The 25,710-nt window shown below is 38.7% G+C and overlaps 2 protein-coding genes across 2 annotated transcripts; both read right to left on the bottom strand.

Annotated features, from left to right (window-relative positions):
- Positions 1–7,511: 7,511 nt before the first annotated feature.
- LOC308159429 (homeobox protein Hox-C4a-like) lies at positions 7,512–11,308 on the bottom strand (the record flags this gene model as incomplete). The annotated part of the gene is made up of 3 exons (XM_080533213.1): positions 10,804–11,308; positions 9,929–10,301; positions 7,512–7,557 (listed from the first exon to the last, which is right to left on the bottom strand). The coding sequence occupies exons 1-3, from the start codon at positions 11,246–11,248 to the stop codon at positions 7,512–7,514; spliced, it is 864 nt and encodes a 287-aa protein (XP_080389339.1). The 5' UTR covers positions 11,249–11,308.
- Positions 11,309–23,834: 12,526 nt separating this feature from the next.
- Positions 23,835–25,049, bottom strand: LOC308160657 (homeobox protein Hox-C6a; the record flags this gene model as incomplete). The annotated part of the gene is made up of 2 exons (XM_080534601.1): positions 23,835–24,151; positions 24,650–25,049. 2 exons carry the CDS (start codon positions 25,047–25,049, stop codon positions 23,835–23,837), a joined length of 717 nt encoding a protein of 238 aa, XP_080390727.1.
- Positions 25,050–25,710: the final 661 nt, after the last annotated feature.

Below are 25,710 nucleotides of genomic sequence, written 5' to 3'. Positions count from 1 at the left end.
TATGGCAGCATATTTGAAAGGAAGTTCCGGCGCTTGAAAGTTACTTGGTCTTTTGAACTTTCATGGTAGGTTCTATGAAATACACTTGCCTATGGGGAGACTTTGTTGCGTCTTTGATTGAGTTCGGCTTTGATGCTATACCGGGATAGCATCGATGCTATCAGAAGAAACACTGTTGTAAATATGTTTTGAAAAATATGTTTTTTCGTGAATGTATTATTTGGACATACTAATGTGTGTGCTGAAAATGTATGACAGCATTAAACATAATGATCACTAATGATTCGAATGGTATTCTTACGTTTGCACTTGTATTGGGCTTGGGTATATAGGCTACAACGCAATGTCTATAGCCTACATTTGTTAATTATCTTTTATTTTTGTATGTGATGAAACATTTAATTTACAGTGAGTGTATGCCTAGACTCTCAATTGAGGAATGACTTAAACTGGTCGGCGCCCGTACTTATTTAGCCTTTACCCATAAGTAAACGACTTCAAACACGATTCAATGCATGGGAGTGGTCAAACAAAGGCTTTTGACAATCATTGCCACACAAAGACAATGAGAACATCACAAAAGAATCTTCCTTAGATAGATCCATACAGTGTTTTTGAATCAGATATATAAGCTATCACTAATCAACTATAGTCAACGTTGATGTGTTTACTTTGTCAAGCAACATTCGATGAATATAAAGTCATTATCGAGTAATTTTCGATAGAAAAAAATCCATCTGGTTATTCTAAGATATGGTCACACAAACAAAGACGAAGGGAAACAGCATACTGTAAGCCCTATGTGGACTGCAGCTATTAAAATCCAACTTGGACCGCAGGAACTTGTTAGTGTTAAGCTTGTAGGAGTGATATTGCAATAATAGCCTATAATAATATAATTGCCGTGCCTATATTTTTTACGAGCTGCTACCCCCCATCATGCATGAAACATGACATCGGACAGTTTCATAGTTTCGTCGTACTAAGGCTGAAAAAAAAACTCTTATGGAAAAGTTCATCTGAAATATGACATGATTCACGCCGCAAGTATCAATTTTGACCATGTCTAACGATGTAATAACCAATATCATTAACATTGTGCATAAAACACTTAATATATTCGCGTATTTTGGAAATAGCCAGCCAAAATGGGCCTGCCGAAATAACGTGTGGCTAATGGTGCCATTATTTAATTATATGCATTTCGAAATGATGAATGAATTATACAAAATAGGCCTTTACGTTTCTAGCAGTGTTTCTTTAAAACCAATGCAACAAAGCTGTTGGGTGAATCCTCCATAGATGTCTTTCAGCAGTGATGGATGATGCACTCTGGATGGCATAGCTGGGACGACCCAGTTTCTTCTCGCTTAGACATAATCCCAATTCCGTTTACTCTTCCATTGCTACCATAAGGGTAGACTTACTCCTCAGTGAATATACAGCCACAAATAAATTATAAACCAATATAAATAATGTTCTCAATTGGCTTGGCTGTCATCATCAAAGGAAATCCAGGACATCCATGAGATCCGTTTTTTTTTTTAAACTAGGAATAAAATGTGTGTTTTGTTTTGGTTAGCATGAAGTGATGATCAAGATAAACTTATTACTCCATATTGAATTTCAAACAAATCACAATCAAGCACCAGAGAGTTCAAGTAGCCTAATATTGGAGCCTGGGAGGATTACGTGACGAGTCAGATTAAACGTGTTTATTGCATGCTTAGAGTCCAGTGTAATGTACAGTAGCCTACAACTAGTAGGCCTTAAAACCACGTATATGATAACACCTGTTAAAACAATAAACTACCAAGGAATACAGCTGCTTACCTTTTAGTTACAACAATTATATTCGTAGCCTACTTCATTTGTTAAGAGGCAGGCTTACTGATTCACAATTAGATAGACAAATCAAACAGCGTTAATCAAAGGATAGATTATCGAGAGGACACTCGTGCCCTCATACCCTTTCCAATTGTACTTCCGAAATCAATCTTATTTTAAGAACGATTTGTTATTTAGAGTTCAGTGAATTGCTGTCACAAAGCTTGTCAAACAGAGGCATTCCGTATGCATAGTGTAGGTCCAGTATCAGCCCAGCTTCAGTGCCATTTACATGACATATCACTTCTTTTGAGTGTGCAGTGATTGCGATGAGATTCACTCTATAACCTGGAATAAATTAACACATGAGTAAATGATACTGGATGAACTCAATAGTCGATGTTCACGCTCATGTGAATATAACATATTGAACTAAAATGTTGAACACATGATAATGTGTATGAGACATTATGCCCTTTCACTTCTTAAAACAAACAAAAACACACGTTTTGCCAATCAATGCATGACAATCATGTTTAGTTATTCTTGTTATCATTATTAGCTATAATTATTCGCATATTGACTAGCTTGTCTGTAGCATTGGACACACCTTTAGCCTTGAAACAAATGAAAGAAAGTAATTAAATTGAGTTTGTTTTCCTTGCCTCAAACCGTTGAACACACTCACTGAATCGGAGATAGAATCTATGATATACTAGCTCAGCAAGACCATAATTTAGCTCCTCCGCGCCTACACCACAATTCTCCGTGAACTCTGTTTGAACCGCCTCGGTGGCAATAAATCATTTTTCTCTCTCTTACAAAAGCGCGCCGGTCGCGCTGGGTGTCAACCCTTTTACAATTCCTCCTTACCTTCTGCGCTCTCTTGGTTGCCGACAAAGCTGAGGAAAACATCGATAAAATACACGCAAAACCCATATATGTTTAATATAAGATAGGCCTATCAATATGAGAGGCAAACTATGGGAATGTTATAAAAAAGATAGCGAAAAAGACCAAATAGCACACCACCATTTCCACTGATTTGGCCTTTTTATATGCACACGCACACCGCTTTGAGTTTTATTTTAGTATTCTCTGCTTTTTTGCCAAAGCTATATATGCATTGGTTGGCTTTTCCTCCACGAAAGCATGGAACTGTTAATGTATTTTCAGGGGACAGAGCTGGACAGATAAGAGGAGACCGAGAGAGCTCGGGAGAGGACGTTAATGGGCAGAGGATGTTGTCGGTTAAAACGGTGCATACAAATGGCCCTGCTGTCTCGGCAGAGCAGGGAGAAGATTTATGGCCACAGTGCCCTATATTGCTGTAAACAATGCAGAGTGAAATGAAAGAACTGGAGTTTGCAGGCTACACTTCATAAGTGAGGAAAAGACACACATTGTCAATTTCCCAAACACATGTGTTCTTGTCTTGACCTTCGAATTAGGCCTATTTCGAAGTCAAAGGCCACATTAATGTTTACTTAACTCTCTATACGACTAACCTTTCAAAACAGAAGTCCACTTGACTTCTTATCTACTTTAGTCAATGATCAAATCATATATATTATCCAAACACACAGCTTTCATTTGAAAAGATCGTTCACCGACAACTGAACACTAAGCAAGTGTTTCGAGTGAAATACATTAGCATATCAGTATGTCCCACCTCTCAAAACGCACGTATCAACGCAAACGCAGGTGTCAAGGCAACAAGCACCTTTACAGCACTGTCTGCAACAACTCTCCAGTTACATACTCATCGCACCGTCCCCGTGTTTCTCAGGAAGAGCAATACACATCAATAATTAGTCAATTGTTTCCTCGCTCTCTGAATATCAGAATATAATATTGTTGTCAATAAAAACCCATCGGGTTGTGCAATGTCAGTGTGTATCATGCTGATATCAAGTTGATATCAAACTTAGGTTTATGGCAGCCAGGCTAGTTCAGCATGAGAAGGGACAATGATATAGAATCAAGCTGTATGGAGTAAGACAGTAGGCACACCTTCAGTTTCAGTCAAGACCTGATGGACCTAGTAAATAACACCTTGAACACCTTGAACATCTTGAAATGCGGACACATGCTGGTCAAATTCAATCAAATTCTATTCGAATTTGATATTTCCGATCGGGAAATTCTCTAAATACTGCAGATAATAACTTGTGAATTGCAAACAACTAACCAATCTCTCACCTCTACACCCCTCACTCTGACACTTGCCTGCTTCCAAAGCAGAGAAAATAAAGGTAACACTTTGTATAAAGGTACACGAAGGCTATGATGCAGTTAAATACCTGTCATGAACGCAATGTTTCTTTTTTGAGAATCACTTTGGGAAGCACCACCGACAGAATTAAAATGTCAGTAGGTCGTTTTCTACCTATTTTATTATAGGCTAAATTATTTAGAAATAATTACAACATTGAATTATTGATCCTAGAAACTTGAAACTGTAGCGTAATGCAGATAATAACAGTAAGTACACATAATCGTCATGTAGCCTAGTTTTGTGAGTCTATTTTGGAGCCAATACAGATGCCAAAGTTCTTCATCTTTCTCGTTTTCTCTCTCTCTCTCTCTCTCTCTGTACACACACGCCCACGCGCACTCACTCACTCACACACACACACACACACACACACACACACACACGCACACACACACACACGCACGCACACACACACACACACACACACACACACACACACACACACACAACACACACACACACACACACACACACACACACACACACACACACACACACACACACACACACACACATATATATATATATGCGCCCAGAAGCAGACATGGTGCATCTGCTCTCCTGGGGTGAACCGATGGGAGAGTAGATTTACGGATTTATGACACACCCACCTCTGGTCAATGCGAGAGCCGCCCTGTCCCTGGAAAATAGCAGTATGACCCCTGTTTCAACTCAGCGCCTTTATGCAGCTGCCATGGTTGCCGTTTAAACAGACTAGCCCATAACAATGCTCTGATCTGAGAACTTTCGTTAAGAACCAAATTAGTTAAAGAAAACATAGCCTAGCCTACTCATATTAGACAACTCATATTATAATGGGAACATCTTATAACATAAACCTACAATTAGCAACACAGCATAATTTACTGTATAAGTATAGCCATATATACGATGGTCGTCTTAACTATTTGATGGGAGTTTGTATATGAGTTTGTATCTCAACCAAGAGGGATTCATTGGCAGAGGCGAGCCATAGCCTAAATCAATGCTAGAGTGGAATGGAAATATTTTAAACAAATACTATTCTGCAAGCTGTATGAAGTGTATTTGTTGTGTTCTATGTGCAGATACATCACACCAAATGAAAATCATGAGGATAAAAGATGAAAATAATACTGAGACAGAAGTCACGCCTGACTGATGTCCGTATTGGCCTGAGAGCGGCAAATTGTCTTAACTTCATCATCTGAGTAACAAATTGCCTTTAACGGTCCTGATAATTCTCGTACTTTTTATGCACATTCATCCTATACCATTTAGATTAGCAAGGCTTATTATATGTAGTATAGAGTACCCCAAATATAATTTTTGCATGAAAATATATTTTTGAAAAGTTGGCACTGTAACCATCCATCCAACAACTAACCATCCAAAACGCAGGTGCTGAAAGTCGTCCAGGGTGTAGTATTTCCACACTACGGGTGTAGTATTTCCTATTTGACTGAGCTAAACGATGATGCTGATGATTTCCTCTTACTGGAGTTCCCTTTTCAGCGAAAATAAACTATGAATAGGAAACGATATGGTCATAATTAATTAATTAATTAAACATACATAAAATGAACAGTGTCCACCAGAAATATATATCAAAAAACTGGGATTGGGAAGGTCAACTCAAATAGCAGATGCTGGACAACCAATGAATGAATGACGAGTAGAAAAAGGCTGTGCTTTGTATTTGTTTCTTTTCTAATATCTTCCGTGGAATGTCAGTGAGGTTGAATTCTAATAACCAATGGTGTAACTCTGCTTAATGGCAAATGCTACATATAAACGTGGAACATTTCAGACGAGGATATTAAGCATTGTATTAACCCAATGCAGACGTAAAGCGATATAAAACAAAACATGTGTTAAATGACATTGTGTTCAATATCCACCCAAGGAATACGGGAAAGAAAGCCCCTCTTTACCTTTCATTTTCGACTTCTGCTCACAGGTCAAATACAATGAAAAAGAAATCAGAAATGGGAAGGCATGCTACGACAGATAATCTTTCATTGTGGTGTTTGACTCCAGATTACATGTGCATACTATGCCAACTGAAACTTGAATATTGGAGTTTTAAAATGATAATGAAAACAATAGGTTATCATTGGAACGTTTCATTTTACCTTTTACCACTTGATAAGTTGTCGCAAGTTGTGCTAAAGTGTGCACCTATAAGTAGGACATATGTGCAACAGATATAGGTTTTATATGTCTCATATCTGAAAGCAGTGCATTATATAATCACAGTGCATTATATAATCACACATTTGGAACACCATCTCAAAGAATTGTACAGATCCAACATGTTTAAACACAGCTAGCATTAGCCTAATTGCAGGTCACTACTGTGGAAGTCATACACATAGCCTACTAACCAGGTGAATTACATAGATTAAGTAACAGAGAAACTTGCGAAAATAGGAAAAAGATGTATATAGCAGCAAGGATATAACATGTATATAAATATGTATATATCAGCAACAATATAACCCTGTTATATTTTATGGATCCCCCATAATATGTTGGTGGAGAGAGGGTTGAGTCAATTTTGTGGTTGAAAACTGTTATGACTGTACAAAAGTGTTATCACAGGCTATACAATAGGATTCAATCACATGATGCCGCCATTAAACTTTTGAGACTACACACTGTATGTCCCTCGCAGTTCTGAAATAAACATGAAAACCTTGGGGCACCACAATGATGCCCTCGTTGGAGACGTGAAGTAAATCATAAAATACTGCCATAATGCAAAATATTCTTCAAAGCCTGTTGTGCTTTTCAGAATCTGAATGGACTAGTCTCTTTATATTACAAGATACTAAACAGGACACTAAACCAACCAAACATTTACAAAGGCCTAAATGGATCTAATGTTGTGCTAAGCACATTTCTTAAAGGCTAACTGCTTCTTTGATTTTAATTGCAAAACAATACCGATACGATCAAAATACAGTTGAAATAGACTCAACTCGATTAGAATCATAATCATTTTATCTGGAAATTAAAATCCACTCTTGACTGACAATATAAGGGTATTGTTGTGCATTTCCACAAACAACGAACCTCTTCAAGGTTCCTTTTACATTTGTTTCAGAAATGAATTCTTCTAATATTCGACATGAGTAACACTCACATGCATATCAGTTGCTCCAAAGGCACCAATTGGAAGTCCCTCAAATGTGTAGGATGTCCTACAAGGGGTTCAGGGCGCGCAATATAAGAGAGTTGCCCGACAGTTCACCGCTTTTTCGGGTCACCACAGAGAGCAACAAAGGAGTAACACATTCAGAGGTGCCCTTCCACAGGACCATCAATAGGCCCATCGCAGAAAAACCCACAAAGAAAGCTAGAGCACTGAGGAGGCCAAGGGGGACCTACGAGGGCACACACAGAACACACTGACCAGAGCCAGTCAGGTCACGGGGTTGGAAAGGTCGGCCATCCTAACTGAAATGAACCTAATGGGACAGAAAATGTGCCCTCGGAGTGAACTCGGCCTTCTCGCGGTCCGCTCGAAACTTCAATAAAGTACCTTTTCAGCCTCGCGACATGGAGGCGACAGGACCTATAAGAGATCGGAGGGATGCTGCGACTGTGGCATGCACATTCATTTCTCTCATCTGTCTAGACACATAAAGGCTTCTGATTTTTGTTCTAATCTTAGCGCCGTTTCAACGCCATTCCAACACCATTCCAAAGTCATGTCCAAGTCAATGCAAAGTTTCACTTCTGGATCTGGTAGCCTAATCCATACCCTCCCAGTTTTAACTTTTCGAATACAATTCTTTCAAATGGCCTGTTGCTAAATTGATAGGCCTTAGCCTATTCAAGGCCAAATCATTCTTACTCTGCCGCACAAGATTAATGGTCTAGAATACCTCTCCCCTTTGTGCTCGTCTGCCCCCCACCTAGCAAGCCGTTTTAGAATTTACATTCAAGTCACACCGTTTAATAATCTATCAAATTCATGCGCGCTTTTAAATATGTTTTCATATAATGTTGACCAAAATAAGAGTGGGATACTCTTATACTATACGGAGGCCTAAGATTGCATGGGGGAAATGTTGACTGAATAGTCTGTTTCATGCAGTTTAAGGCGTCCTAAATACACTGTATGGTGTTTTCTTACACGTTTGGATGACGACAAAACTTTTCGTAAAGCCGTTGACATACCTCTGCAGCCATGCAGATAGAACCTACTTACCAAACGCAGAGAAGGCGATGACGTTGCCTCGAGACATAATCTGGGTCTTGGGTCTCTAGAGCATGACCCAAACCTGATCAACTTCGTGAACATCTGACATAACTACGACTTTTTAGATAGAACGTTTTCACTTTATGCAAATGGCTGCATAACACAGAGATTACCAATGTGATTTTACCTCGTTAGTGAATTGCTACAGGAAAGGTTATTGATCAGTATGTGCATAGAGGCAACACATCCTTACTGGCCTTGTCGTGGAATAAAGGAGAAGTCCTAGGCCTAAATAAAAATATAATTTTCTCTTTGCATGACGACAATTGTTCGTATATTACCCATAGAGATAGACGTGTCCAATATCTATGATATTCTCAATTATTATTCACTCTTTTCTGACATCTATCATATCAACTTTGCATAAGCCATTGACTACATTTGAAAAGTCGCATCGTCTTAAAGATTAAAGCAGAGCAACCAATTAGGATAAAAATGAATTGAATATGCAATATTTAATCAAAAGGGATGAAAGCCTTGTTATTCATTCTGACAACATTGATTTCAAAGGTATCCGCAGCTATAGGTTGGAGTCAGTTTGAGCAGGAAGCTGAAGCTGGGGCCTTGCTTTTTAATTGAATGCCCTTGAGACTAATGAGGTAGCACGTAGGATACATGTTATGTCTTAGCAATGTTTCATTCAGTCCTGTTCTTATAACTGTGGGTTGGGCTGTATAACAAGGGGACCATTTCTCAAAAGAACCACAGGCCTTTATACTTCAAAAGATTCTGAAGGAACATTGCAAACAAACAGTATCAGATTGGATATAATATAACTCAAAAGCTCTTAACTCTGCCGGGCAGTGTATTTATATTCACATTGGTAAAGTAAAGATTATGAATGAGCTGCAACGATTGGGTAACATAAACATAGAAATGTAAACACTGTACTTGGCAAAATACCATTATATTTTAAGATAACCACACACTCCAAACGTGTATAAAACTAATGGACACTCACTGTTTTATTGATCAATATGATTATCACAAATACACTAAACTCCGTTTATTGCATTTCACAATAACCTGCTTTTAACAGCCTAAACACAACGTCAACACCACAAAACTAAATTTTAATTCAAAATCCGGTTTTGAAATATGCGAGGTAAGGTTATTCACATACTCCTTGTTATTATCCTAAACATACATGTTCAAGATCAATTTCTTATTGTATGCTCCATCTGTTTTACCAAAAATAACTATGATATAGGCTAATAATGATATCTTTCCAGTGTTGTTTGAAATAAATAAATTGTGCATTTCACCTTGGGCAATAGGGGCAAAAGAATGGCCCACAATAACATTTAGATAAAATGTACATATTTTCCTTCATTCAAAACATTTTGTTCATAAAAAAACATCATCTTGATTCAGTCTTAAATAAATTAAACCCTGTGTCGCGTAAAAATAATCCATCGGTATTCGCATTAATCCATGCTATATAACATGCATTTTATATAACTTTGGACTTAAAGGAAACCGCACAAGATACCTACGAAAACAAAATATATAATATTCTATAAATAATCAGTCATTTCTCTCTCCCCCATCTTGAAGTGATTTGTTCTTATAACCTTGTAATATCCTCGCCATGCTCTGCTCCGGAAAGTTCATCGGGAGAAGCCACAGCGTTTGTGGCCGAGGCAGCGGCGACAGTGCCGGCAGAGGAGGTTGTGTTGGACCCGGAGGATATGCCCGTGGAGGAGGAAGAGGAGGATCTGACTTTGGTGTTAGGAAGCCTATGGTCTTTTTTCCACTTCATCCTGCGATTTTGAAACCAAATTTTGATTTGCCTTTCAGAAAGAACCAAGGTGTGAGCTATCTCGATGCGCCTTCGCCGAGTTAAATAGCGGTTATAGTGGAATTCCTTCTCCAATTCTAAGACCTGCTGTCGAGTGTATGCTGTCCTAGACCGCTTGGCATCCACTCCATTGTAATTCGGGTTAGCTGGAAAGAGGAGAAGTAGAGAGACAGGGGGAAAATGAGGAAATGAGGGGTAAACAAGAGTGTGCTCAACTGTAATCTATGGGCAAGGAATTGTTAAATTATGGTGTTAGAATGATCTAAATTGGGAACTTGTCTATCTTTCCGTAATGAGGGGGACACTCACATCCAACTATTCGCTAAATTATTAATGTAAGATTACAAAGCGCAGTTTTTTTTTGTTCATCTCTCCCCCTCTCTCCATCAAGCGCACATACATAACAGCAGAAGCCACATGGTGATACGGCTGCCCAGAGTATACCTCGGCTATAAAATTTATGGTGGGTGTAATTACCAATGCCGAGTCGTAAATCCGCCTCAATTGTGCCATTTCAAAGGCTTCTCCCCTATCGTAGCAGGGGCTGGGAAGGAGATGAGTGTAAGAGGGACTGATAAAGGGAGGGAACGGGAGAGAGGAGTAAGAGAGGCAGGAGAGTGCAGAGAGACAAACACACAAGTTGCCTACCGGTGCTGACGTGAATTTTCTTCATCCATGGGTATACCACGGGCTGCTTGGAGGAGGCTGGGCTGTTCCTGTGATGCTCCGGTGTGGCTTGGTTGCAGGCGGACGATGCAGCCGGTGGGGTGGAGGGGGACATGGATAACTGTGGGGTCTCACATGAGGCAGGTTGCCCTTTCCCTGCAAGCAGGTGCACCGCAGGATGGGGTAGTCCATGTCCCCTTGGTGTGTCAGGTTCAGGGATGCTTGCACAGTTATATTGGCGCTCTTGGTAGCTCGCCCGCGGAGGGTATAACTCCTGATGGTGAGGCTGGTAGCCAGGGTCCCCCCTTGCGCGACTGTAATATTCGGGACTGTGTTCTGGGATGTAGCTATTTTGCGAATATTCCTCGCATGGAGGAAATTTCGGATCAATGTAGCTAGAGTCCATCAAATACGAGCTCATGATCATTAATTTCTGGAGTGGAAAATAATTTTTCTAGCTTTGTCGTTTTTCTGCTTCATAAAGCCCTCCTACTTGCGAGCAACCCTGTAAAGTTACTTTTACCACGTGACCCCCACGGCCCAATAGCAGAGTAAGAGGTAGTCCCCGGATAAGGAACCAAAGGTTTCAAACATAGCCTACCTTCAGTCGCCATTGTATACAGGCATTCTCTCTCTCTCTCTCTCTCTCTCTCTCTCTCTCTCTCTCTCTCTCTCTCTCTCTCTCTCTCTCTCTCTCTCTCTCTCTCTCTCTCTCTCTCTCTCTCTCTCTCTCTCTCTCTCTCTCTCTCTCTCTCTCTCTCTCTCTCTCTCTCTCTCTCTCTCTCTCTCTCTCTCTCTCTCTCTCTCTCTCTCTCTCTCTCCATTCAGTTGTGGTAACAAGGCAAATGATATGAAAACGCTAACTAAGCAAATAATGCAACCCAAACCCAGTATACTTCAATTATATATAGTAGTACTATTATTGTCAGTTACATCAGTCTGTAACATTAATGAATATATTGATGCTACCATATGTCGATTAGAAAACAATTCAAGACTAGGGTTAAATCCTAACCTGAAAATTTGTAGATAACTTGAATTTATGACGTCAGAGTTCGAATTCCACGAGCGTTTCTGAAGTTAAAATGCAAGATGAACACCAGATCGTCAGCAGACCAGAGGAGAATAGCATTTGAGGATACTTGCAATATTCTTAATATTTTGGAGTCCATGTACAAAACAAATGTTTTAAATGATTATTCATGAAGGCTTGCTTTATTCAAAACATTTTCTTTTTTTTCAAAACTGCGTCAAACAGGCATACGTTTCAACACCTTTTGTAAATGTGTAGGCCTACAAGGGTTTTTCAAATGCCTTCAACTGCTTTGATCTTTAACTTGTTGTGTCAATGGCATTGTGAAGGCTATCATTAACATTGTATATGACATTAATAGCCAGTCTTCCCCCTTCCATTACTCTGAGTTGATAGACATACCAATACCTAATCAGACTGAAATAGTGATCAACATCTACAACAAATATTACACAGTTACTCTGATATGTCTCAAGGGAATGATTTATTCAATTGATTCATCTTATTCATCACAAGGGAATGTCTATAACTGCAATCATTTGACACCAAATATAATCAACCCTACTGCATTAAGAAAAGGAAGTAATTGCTGTCAATTCTGAATGGCATATCACTTTCTACAAATGTTTACAATTGTAATTACTACTACTGCTACTGCTACTACTATTGCTATAGGCCTATGCTGCTGCTGCTAATAGGCCTAATAATAATAATAGCCTAATAATAATAATAATAATAATAATAGGCTAATAACAATAATATTAATAATATATGTATTATTTAAAGAAGCTACTGTGGTTAAGCAGCAGTCATGATAGAAGTCAATCATCTGTCAGGCAGCACCAAAATTCGAGGTAGTCATTTTTCTGTCATATGTCTCTATAATATTGTGAAAATGACATAAAAGGGCAGATGTTTATGGTTTGTTTATGTGTAGAGCACGCCCGCCATTTCTATTACTTTTGGCAATGATGTTTGAGGCGTTTTATAGGGCAATAAAAGCTGTAAATCAGTCAGTTTAAACGACCGCTGGTCTCTTACATGTTTTACTGTTTCGACTAGTAGCCCCTTGCCAGATATTGTATAATACAAAATCATATGGGAGTCATGACAGCGCCTTCTTCGAGACATTATCATTGCATTGTTTGTCTGTGGACACACATGTTCGACACTGCAATTTATTTCCGTGTCCCCTCTACATGCAACACTTACAGGTTATCACCCATTGGCCTACTGTATAGGCTATATGGAATGAAAGCGAGAGAGAAAGCCGACGATTCACTTGACTGGCGTGGTATTTCAGTCGCCCATGTATTCCTGTAGAGGCGTATTTGCGATTGTTAGTAATTAACACAAATTCGGTTCTACAGGGTACATATAGACGACTAATGAGTTTTGAATAAGGGCTGGAAAGGAGAGCTCTAACTAGGGCAACATAAGCTGTACATGAATGTCCGTAAAGGAAAGTAGGTTAATGACATCACCAGAAACTTAAAACAAACTGCTTTTAGTTATTTCTTATCACCAACATTTCAAAACTTGTTTACAACTATTTGTAATCCAGTTTCTATTTGGATGTCTATTCTGGATGGCACAATTATTTGAGATGTTATAACAGCACATTAACCAGGAGAGGGGTCTGTATTCTGACTAGACTATTGAGAATACACACACACATATACACACATATACACACACACACACACACACACACACACACACACACACACACACACACACACACACACACACACACACACACACACAGAGTGGTCTCTTTCGATCAAATCCTTGCCTTTGAGGTGGCGCCCAAACTATGAATATTCAGTCACAAACACGGTGGTACAAAGCGCCCGCGTGACAGCATAGATGAAAAATAAGTTTCTATTGTTCCCAACGATTCCTTGTGCTTGACATTACCATACTGACCGCTCGGTAACCTTTCTGCCTGCCATTCGAGGAAGTTAATGAGAAGACCCTCGATGAAAAATGTAATATCATGCATGGTGTGATGGTGTTTCAATGTTATGAAAATGAGCAATCACACTGAAATACATATATGTAACTGAATAGTCTCGAAAATGCATTTCAATTTGAAGATTGTATCCATATCTACCAAAAAATTAAATGTTCACCTAAGCTTAAAACTGGAAAGCATAGCCTATGTTATGTATGTCATGCGTTTTGTTTATCTGTGATTATTTCGCCCTGATTACATCAACAAGATGAGAATTACCTTGATACCCAAAGGAAACACACGAAGAAATACGTGAAATGAAACACTTGCTCATAGCATCTGCACATCTCAATGTGTGATTTGGATTTTTCTTCACCCCCACCGGGCTGAAAGAGCCCCACGCCCCCAACTCCCCTCTCACCCCAGCGCCAGTGTTGTGGACGCATTTTCATATTAGTTAGACAGCCTGACCTGCGTTTCACCTCCCGCGTTTGACTGGTTCCAATAGTTCACTGCCAAGGATTATTGATGGGGAAACAGCAATGAATTCTTTCCCCCCACAAATGGCTTTTGCACCTAGTTCAATAACTAGTTATAATGTAGAACTACCCCAAAATAAGGCCCGTAGGCGAACTAATTTGATGTTTCATTTGTTCTTATAGGAAAAAGTGTTAGCCTTCTGCTTTCTTGCACAAAAAACGCATTTACACACACAAAGAACACCTAAGCCTGGTATGGTGGGTTAGTTGTTCTATCAATTCCATTATTGTTTGAGACCATAATCAGGCAATGGGAAATAGGTGAATATAGAGAAACATTTGGGAAACATTTGAGAAATATAGAACTATTTCCTATTTTCTATGTAATTTCACACAAGCGTTCAATTCTGATATGGAATGTGAGCAAGGATTGGAAGGACAAGCTGAGACAACTTTTTTACCAATTAAACCATTATAGGAATTGGTCATATTTAGGGCTGTTAGTCGATTAAACACATTTTTTTTCCTAGTTGATTAATCTCCCGATGAATCTGATGTGAAAGTCTTTCGCCTTATTTTTCAGTTTGCAATTTAGGCCTAGGTGGTCAGAGATATTCAAAAACCCAAAGTGGTAGGGGAGTTAATTACAAATTAACAATGAAATGATGGTCTCCAAATCAAATGTGCAAATTACCATTCCCATTCCGATAGATTAAGACACAAGTGTGCTAAACTTTAACTTTTTGTCCTTGGTGTGATATATAGAAATCCGATAATTACCCAAATATATAGTTGCCAACTGAAGTTGATTAATTTGATGATTTAGATGATTAATCTCAACAGCCCTAGTAATTTTAGGACTAAATATTTGCTCTAAGACCACCCTATAGCAGGACGTTACATTAAATCCTTAAAAGGATAAACATATTTTGTCAGAAATCAGATGTATGCAAGTAAAAGTAATTGAAATTCACATTAATGGAAATGTTTGATCAGCATGGACATATTAAATAAGTGAACAGGACATATGCGGAGGTGTGCTCATGTCTTAAATTGTTTGAGTGGTTGGACATGTCAGTGCATGTAAGATTTAAAACATTTTACAACATTGAACGATTGAACGACATGTACTTTGAACAACATGAGTGAAGTTATCGGTTTGTTAAAAAGCGAATTTTGAACTTTATAAAATTGGTGTTGGTGTAGTTTTTCTTTTACTTGAATGCATTGCAGTTTGGCTGTATCCCTCCGAAAAGCAGTCCCCTAGCTTCGCCACTATCAGGGAACACTGCCCTCTCTGTCCACTCTGTACACAGGACGGGCTATGGAAAATTAAAATAAATAAAAAGAGAGATGCACTCACTGATGAAGCTATGTTCCCAGACATTTCAGCAGTCGTTAGTCTGCAAATAGAAAGAAAATTGAAAATAGATCAGGAGTGGAATAACGACCTATGAAGTATTTACCCCTTATGAGAAAAAACATAGACACATATTGAATAAGGACTATACCTATACAAATAAAATCGAGAAAAAAACATTACTGTGAATATGTGAAGTACCTGGTCTTACAACGTTTTATAACTACAGATTGTTTCTGAATTTCATGCCAATGATTTGTTTTCTATCATCATCGCATCATCTTATAATCATGTCGTTGAAATTTGCATAATGAAATTGTAGACATGGCATACGGATTATCGGATTCAATCAATTGCCTACTACAAAATAACCCAGTAGGCTATAGCAGGTTTGAATAAAGAAAATAAAGACGTGATTTGAAACAAAAAAACAATGGACACAGATCATGGCATGACACACATTATCATGGCCTCTGATGACATTCACGAAAAGACAACACAATTCTAAACAAACAAAATGTATATGGATATATCTAGGCTATGTGTTGTAACAATTGTTACTTTAATTACCCCCCCCCCCCACCCCCCTAAAGGAAGTGAGGTGTCCCAGAAAAAGTTCTCACAAGTGTGTGATGCTCCCGAACTGGGAGTAGATATTTAGGACAGGTCATTTTTCGACCCTTAAACTGGAGTTATTTGGCATTTCCTTCGGCAAAAGTGCATATAAATCCCTCGACTGAATAAAGTTCGGTGGTTAATCAAGATGTTGTCCTAACATTGGAAAGTATACATTCAAACATCAAACACAAGTAAACGTATAAATGCTATTATGTGATGAACAGTGTGCACTCGTATTTCTATTTTAAGTATTTAAAAACTATGGCTATACCGAAAACATTCTGTCACTGGTCATCTTGAAAACGCTGATTCGAAAGATGACCGTGAGTCAAAGATATCCATTATGAAAGCTCCATTACGGTCCCCAATAAGGTTTGGGTAATATGCTCAAATAACCAATGGGCTTCATCTACAAGCTCTGGTGAAATAGTCATCAAAAACGGAAATAGTGAAATAGTCATTCATTTTGTTTTTATTCTTTAACATATTGAAAGGAAATACGTTAATGATGAGATATATTTAAATGTTATATAAAGGAAGGAAAAAATACCCCAAGGTCAAGAATACAACATCATCATCAAGAAAGTGCACAATAAAACAAACCATTTTGATAATAATCACATCAAATTAATGCTTTGTCTCATTTTAATGCAATTAATGCTAGCCACAAGGTTTCATACTATTAGGCTGTTAGGTTTCTGGCAGGCATACATTTTCGGTATACTCATTATAGTGCTGTTTTCCAATGCCTGCAATAAAGGGTTCAATTTCAAAGAAATCAGTCCTAAAACAATTAAATATTCATAATGATTCAATCATTTTAATCTATCAATTAACATCAGTTCATCAATCAATGTTTTTGGAGATTGAGAGTAATAATGTTCATCCAAAATACTGACGTGCTGAGCTAAAGGACAGTGAAGAGCATAGACATGCACTGTAAATAAAGGAATCTCTTCCCTTATATAGAGCAGGAGTGTGTTACACAGCACCCCCTATTGGGTACTGTTTATTCTCCTCTCCCTCAGCATGGAGTTGATGCTGTCCATAGGGTTTCTGGCTGGCTGGATTTTCTAGACAATGATTAAGTCTTCTCCTGGACAAATGGATATTATCAATTCTATCTGCTGTTAAATGGAGGACTAGACTTGCAGTCCTGTAATGCAACATACATCTGACAGAGACACACCGGACAATAGCAGTCCTACAATGCAACATACAAGGACATCTGACAGAGACACACCAAACAAAGGACCCCTTGCCAATAGCACTCTTACAAACCTGCGAGAGAGCATAACTTGTTAATAGTATGAGCGGTTATTATAATGTTTCCCTACAAGTCATTGTTTTTCTGCATGAGCAGTGTGAAAAAAACAGTAACACATTCAGTTAGGTTTTTAAGGAAAGCAAATCCCAACCAGTGGTAACCACAACTTGCTCAATGGAAGACAGCAAGAATGAAAATGAATGATGAAACACTATGTAGGCCAGTCAGTCTAATACAGTCTTTACAGCATTGATAACCATACTGGTATAAATTGATTGTTTTGGTCTCTGAAGACTTGTTTACCAACATGAAAAGAACATGTAAAATATATGTATTGGATGACATTATCTTGGACTGCCTAACATATATATCAACTGGACAGCCCTATAAGTAAAAGGTTTAAGCATTGAGCTGCAAATGCATCCACTCATCAGACTCTGAGATCACAATAACTTTCTCTTGGCCTGGACACAGAGCCATAATTTGGTTGTTGCGTTAGTTCTAAATAATACAAACAAATAATTCATGGACACTGAGGACTGCAACAACAACAGAACACAGTAACTTCTGAGTTAAGTGATAGTATATTTAATCTCCATACTTGTTAAAGGAAAAAAAAGTCTAATATGCATCATCTGGCAGCTGTGATTAACTCCTAAAGGGGATAGTCTACTAGCTAAAAGTAAAACAAATAAAATAAAAATAAAAAGTAGTCTAGTAGGCCCATAATATTCGTTTTCATCCTAGATTATGGCTGTAACATTAATCCTCATTTGACAAATTAAGGACCGAAAAAATAAATAGAAGTGATCAGATAAACTTTAATTACCGCAAATACAAACTCAAGAGGTCGAACAATACCCTCGCACGCAAGAGTTTAGGGAGCATGACACGATGCATACACAGGTTTATAATCTTCCCAAGTTTACATTAATACGAACGAATAAACAACCCATAGGATGCCCCCTATTAAACCCTATTAAAATACAGCCGGAAATACACAAGTAACAATTCTATCAGAGGCAGATGCTTTCATACTGGGACTATACAAAGATTATCAAACTTACTGAATCAGTTCAGGATCCATAGTGCGAGCCCTACGCGATGCAGCAGGACTTGAGTCCGGGCAGAGGTAATCCACACTAACTGCCACATAACCCTTTCTTCCTCAGATAAGAGAAGCCGGCAGCTGCGATTCCGGACAGTTAAGATTATATATGATGTGTATATATCGAAGGTTTGTCAGCTCTTCCAGGCCATAAAACCCACTTTAATGACACCACGTGCTTCCTATGCACCATTCACAGGCCCTGCTTGAGGCAATTGGCATAAATAACCTTCAAAACTTTAAAATAGGCAAAGAAAGAGATAGAAAGGGAATTCACTACATATAGTAAACGCAGGGTTTAGGCCCGACAGTGCCCATAATAGCAGACAGGGAAACCAGAGTGCTATTCTGGGTTTATGCATGAGAACTGCCATGGGAATAGTCATTTGCAACTATAGGCTACAAGTCTGCGAGGTGAGTGAAATATTTTTTTTAAGTGGGGCTACCTTGGAGTTATAAGTGGCTTCAGATTTCAGAGATGAAATGGAATCTCAATAAACGTGTCCCCCTTGTAAACATATATATTCAATCATTATTATACAATAGTACCGCTAGGCCAATTGTCATTTATCACCATGGATCAGAGTTGCAATGTTTCAACTGGTTTTGTGTAGAAGCAAACACATAGAGTAGAGTAGCTTTGATTAGCTTATGACAAAATATTGCGTTAGGCATATTTCAATACAACCTGGTCTCACACGGCAGACGTCAGAATTCGACGTTTATGGACAAACGTCGAATTCTGACGTGAGATCCGTGTCGAATTCTGACGTCTGCCGTGTGAGACCAGGCTGGTATTCAGCAATATAACGTGATGTAAAGAAGTCCCATTGAAATCGAAGACCAATTTCTCAAACGAGACCTGGCCAAGAAAGCATACCACTCGATATAAAAACGATAGTCTTTGTGTTTACGTTTTTGTGGATTTGTCCTGCTACAGTATGAGTATGACATAAGAATAGATTATTCTCAGACTTTATACACATCAGCCAGAATACGGTGTGTGAATGAAGCCACAGAAACATCAACACAAGGCAAGATGGCATCTCAGTTGGACGTGAGATGACATTCACAATATTATCGTGGTAACTGGCACTGTTCCTCTTTAGCCCACACTCTACAAACAGGAAACATTTCTCTATCTGTGGTGGAGGAGTGGAAACAGGGTAATAAAACTGTATTAGGGCCTTCAAGTTTTATGGGCGCTTGTTAATGATACTGTAAATGACTTAAATCAACGACGTAGGGGAGAGTAAAGAGTCTAAACAGAGATGTTACAAGTCGATATCGAGTAAGAATGTGTTTAAATGTCAACGCATAACAAATAAGAACCACAAATGTGAAGGTGATACGGTAGGAAGTTTATTTCCTTTTATCTATCAGTTCTATAATATGTTAAATACAATCAAGGCTTAGCTTATCAATAATTCTACAGGCCATCTGAACATCTACGTCTTAGCATAAGGCTAGTGGATAAGTGCATGACAGATAGTTCATTATGGACACTGCAACGACTTTATCACAGACTGAACACACGTGGGTAATAATCGTATACATAAATACTGTCTTCAAATATTTCCAAAGCTGATTGGACATGACAAAAAACTGTTTCCCAACTTGTTCCTAATGAGAAGGTTATAATTATATTTCTTTACAGTATAGACAACAAATTAAGTTCGAAAATGTACAGTCACAGAGCGAATGAAATTCGAAAGTGTCAAACATGGAATAAGCAAAAAGCCATGACACATATTTGGTGCTGAAGACGATCTTTCACGTTTGATGATTTTAATCTTATTTGATTCTTAGTGCAGTTCACCTCAAGATCAGACAGCAATTCGATGATTACATGGAATCCTTTACTTTCAGCTTTGAATCCTTCTTCCACTTCATGCGTCGATTCTGGAACCATATTTTAATTTGTCTCTCATTCAGACAGAGGTTTTGGGCGATCTCAATGCGCCTGCGACGAGCGAGGTACCGGTTGAAATGGAATTCTTTCTCCAACTCCAGTGTCTGGAAGCGGGTGTAACTGGTCCTTGATCGTTTACCGTCAGATTCTGGAGTTTAAGAAAATGGGTTATAGCTTTAAATAATTCAGAATTAACCGAATAGATCTGCTACACAATATTGAATGCATATAGTTCACACAGAAGTGCATTGAGATCAAAAGATGACGTGAGGATGAGGATACTGTCTAATTTAGGTTACATGATTTCGATAAGCATTGATGAAATGTTCAACGTGACTAAACCCAAAGTGAAACGTTTGAAATCAAGGTTAATTTAAATGTTATAGGAAATAATGGAAATGAACTAAATGGATAAATTATTGTTTCTTAAATCCAATCTTATTAAGTGCAGAAGGTTCCTCAGACGATCTGCCTGTAGCTCAATAATCTAAATGAATTGCACATTGTATAAGCAACAGCTCAATGTTATGCGGAGAGCATTAGCAACATTCAGAAGCAACATGCAAAAATATTTATAGCACACTTTCAGATAGGCCTATACTACAATTGGCCTAATATAGGCCTATATACTCTAGCAACTGCATTTTAAACAATATTGAGCTCTGCCTGGTGAAAAGTTCACATTGAGGTCAAGGCATTGATTTCCCCCCATGAGAGTTCAACTTTAGGCTACCCATAGAGGAACATAGCCTATAGCCTAAAAAAGCGAAAGGCGCTTTCAGCTTGATAAAACGTTGGCAATATAAATAATAATCAATAATAATACGTAACACGCCTTCATAGATTTCTTCATTTTTGTTTCTCTTATGCAATTATGCCGCAATAAATCTTGCCACAGATCACCTCTTCACAGTAACAGAACGGGTTTACGAGCAATAGATGCCTCTGTCATAAAATTTATGACCGCGAGTTTTATTATTTCCTGCGTTTGGCCTATAAAACTCAAGAGGAAAACCGTGAATGGACAAAAGAAGTATTGCTAGCGAATGAGTGAATGAAGACAGTGTAGCATACTCAAAAGTCTAATACTTAAAATTACTTTACCCATATGTAGTTTTGTCATCCATGGATATATCTGCGAGTGCTGTTGACTGTCTTGAAGCTGGTTCAGATGGTGTTGTCTTTTGTGCATAGTTTCAACTTTTGTCTTGTTTTCTTCACTCTTGCCGCTGGATTTTTCAGTCAGCTCCATTTCCCTGTCGATCCCTTTGTCTAGCAGCTCATTACTGCAACACTTACTAAGCCCGTGAGCGTCTACGGGGCTGCTGAAGCCAACAGCTAAGTGTGGTTGAGGCGATAGAGGAGTATCCGTATTGCCACGCACGCTAGTTTTCTCCCCCCATTTAAGAGAGTTCGCGAGGGCAGGAGGAGTGAATGTTCCGTTGAAATTAGGACCTCCGCATCCATGATTGGATTGATGGAGCTCAGAGAGAGAGCCAAAATATTTTCCAAAACTATGCATTGTGTAAGATGATTCCTCGTGCGTTTCTTAAAAAAAAAAAAGGTGTTTCCTAAGAGCTCATTTTCAAAACCACGGTTCAGAGGAGTTTCATGCAAACAAAAACTATAGGAAATATTTCATCGGATAGACTGGGCTATTTTTGCTGTTGTGTTGTTGTTGATTGCATTTCTTAGAAGCTCTTTGGAAGTTCAAGGGGTATCCATGCCAAACAAAATCCAGGATTTATAGGTGTAGTTTTTTCTTGATTCGACGCGCATTGCCCAAATATGGCGCGTTTGAATAGGATCACGTGCAAATGTTGGCCAGTCATAAATTGGCCTGATACTCCAGGGAATATTGATGAATAGGAGAAACGTGTCCGGTAAACTTTGAGCTGGTGGCTGTGAGGACCATCTTGAGGTCTTGGCGGAAAGGGGCGAGACAGTAAGACAAGAGCGTCATCTGGTGTCTGGTACAGGGCAGGGCGGTCATATATGCCCACTCCATTTTGGCCATGCATCTACACCTCTTTGGTGAGGGTGGGTGCCCCATAGAGGCGATATGAAGAAAACACCCATTCAATTCAAGCAGTATTGAATGAGTGTATTTGCAATTGGAAATAGGCTGCTGTAACAGATAACAACAACAACAACAACAACAACAACATCAACAACAATAATAATAATATTCATGATAATCATCATCATCATCCAAATAAACTACAATAGTGTATTAGTGTATTGTATAGTCTATTTTAATCGTGAGTGATTCGAAAAGCCCAATGATGTTGGATGATTTGGTTCAAACGTAGTTGTTTGTATATGCACCGGAAAAAGGGATCAGTGTGAACGTTATTTGGTTATAAAGGGTCACTAAACTCAGATGGCGTGAGCCGATATAGACTACTTTATACGCGCCTTATGACTGGATACTTTATTATTAATAAGTAACAATCGTTTGGATCGTAGGATATTGGATAACCTCGTTTAATTTAGTTTCCATTGCTATACTTCATTTGTAAGTTGGGATACACGTCTAAACCTACAACTAAAAGTGGTGATAGGCCTATTATGAACTTTGTCGTTATCACCTGAACCACAAATAACAAGATAAGAACGGAACATTTGAAACATTTTATTTCATGATACACAATTATGACAAAACACGAATTTGCATGAGACTGCTTTTCCTAGGTAGTCTTGTGTCATAGGTGACCAAAAAAGGCTATTCAACAGTGCAATGTATAGAGAGCATCCATTAGACCGACAAAATGCACATAAGCCCTGACATATAGGCTTACATAAAATATATACAGGCATATCTACAATTTAGGTAGTATCGTTTATCCCTTGGAAGCATTCAGGGTGTTTGCAAGAGTAGTGTGGTGAGGGAACATAAAGATTCAAGTATTGTAACAATATATTTAATAATTTAATTAATTCACATCTGGCATGAGTATGACCTTGTGCAAACCTCTGGTTATAACTGTTTCAAGGAGGCTTAATTTGTAATGAAAGTTTTAATAAAAGGACTTGTTTTCTGGTGGGAAATGGTGAAATTATCAATGTTCATTTCACAATACAAGTATAACATTACATGACAAAGCACATTATCATAATTTCATTATCCTACGCAGTCAATAAAAAGTCATTCATTGTCTATAGGCTTATTTCCAATCAAAATAATGTATTGTTTTACGCGTGTGTTTGTGAGGGGGTGAGCGGCAGAACATATCATGCAGTGATGGTCTTGAATGTGAATTACGGCGGGATTTCATATTAGTTTGTAATTTCTTCTTTCTTTCCCCCCCCCTCTTTTTCCTCTTCCACAACATCGCCTTCCTCCTCAGGAGAGACTCCCGCCGATTCATTTCCCGTCACCGTAGACGTTAGATTGCTCTCCTTCTTCCATTTCATACGGCGGTTCTGGAACCATATTTTGATTTGGCGTTCTGTTAAACAGAGAGCATTTGCAATTTCAATACGTCTACGCCTGGTCAAATAGCGGTTGAAATGGAATTCCTTCTCCAGCTCCAGTGTTTGGTAACGAGAGTATATTTGACGCCCTCTGCGTCTGTCTGATCCATAACCGACTCCTGTGCAGAAAAAGCAAATAAGATATAGTAAATGGATTAATCTCTTATGACACTACTAATTTGTATTGTTATTTGTATTGCTCTGACATCAACATTATGGCAATTTAATGAATTTAGATTAGTCAACTCCACAACGACACTGTATAATTAGGTAACCCTAATTAATTTCCAAAATATATTTGCATCATATTTACATAGCTGGTACAAAGAACTGGCATTGATTCAGAGAAAATAAACACTCAATTCACCATTCCCTGATCTCAACCCAAAGTCTAATCTGCACGAGTCTTGTTTGATAGACTTTGCAATGCAAAAATGTTGGTTAACTTGGTTAAAGCACGCGGGGTTGTTGTCAGCTTGCACATGAAAGAAGGCCTTTCTACAGGAGAGACGATACAGTAATGGTTTATGGGGCCGTAAAACGTAACTTGCTCTGTTGCTAAGACAAATCGTAAAACTGGCCCATTTCGTTAATTTATTTGAAGTAGTAAAACTCACCGCTGTGAGAGTTCATTCGCTGCATCCACGGGTAGATTTGGATGTTGCCTTTCTGCTCCTGCGATCCTGCTCTTGCTTGGTCCAGGCTGTACTCCTGAGCAATGTGGCTTTGTGCATTGAGTCCCATGCTTGTTTGTCTGCAACTGGGGAGCACATCCTTGTCTTGGAGAAACACATTAGATCCATACTCATATGGTGCCCTGCTCGACCCAAAAACAACATTATCTTGGGGAGAATAGAAAGGAGATGCGTATATCCGATTTTGGGTCACAGCGGCACCGTACGACGAAAAATGTCTGACTGTGTCATAGGTGGTGGAATTTAGGGGCACGTTGGGCAAAACCTCTTGACTACCGGATAAATGACAGGAGAGCGACGGGTTTGCGAAATACGAATTCATACCTTGTTTGCACCCTCTCTTCAACTCTCCCACTTCTTCAAGTTTTTTTTTTTTTTTACTATACCACTCAACGTAAATGTACTCAGTCTTTCTCTGTATCCCACTATAAACACACTCTAGCAAAGACTTCCACTCCCACTTTCTCTGCTTCTTTCAATTGACGTTCCTTGAGGTTTCAATATTATTAATTTCCAATCTCCGGTAAGACGCACAAACCCGAGTGTTATAGCTGGGGCTTGGCTCCGAGAGGGACAATATGACAATGTCAGCTGACCATTCTCCACCAATTGAAAGCAAGGAGTTAAGTGGAAACTGTAGCTTTTAGCTTGCTAGTTAGCAAAGTAGAAAAAATGCAGATAGAAAACGCATGTATGGAAAGTTTGAGTGGTATACAGAAGAAAACAAGACAGTAGAAAAAAAAACGGTAGTTTATCGATAAGTGAGATATGTGTCTGTCAGGAATATCTGATGCTGGTCCACAACTAAAACGATTTGTGCTGTGAAATATATTGTATCTCAATGAAGGCCAGTGTTTACAATATTGCAGTTAATTATGGGTTAGCTATGAGGGTTTTTACCTGACATGAGGCACAGTGGTATAAGCTTGTGTGTGTGTGTGTGTGTGTGTGTGTGTGTGTGTGTGTGTGTGTGTGTGTGTGTG

The sequence above is a fragment of the Nansenia antarctica genome (genome assembly GCF_963989245.1).
Source record: "Nansenia antarctica genome assembly, chromosome: 6".
Lineage (NCBI taxonomy): Eukaryota > Metazoa > Chordata > Actinopteri > Argentiniformes > Microstomatidae > Nansenia > Nansenia antarctica.
The sequence above is the reverse complement of the archived record's forward strand: the minus strand, read 5'-3'. Positions and strand labels throughout refer to the sequence as shown.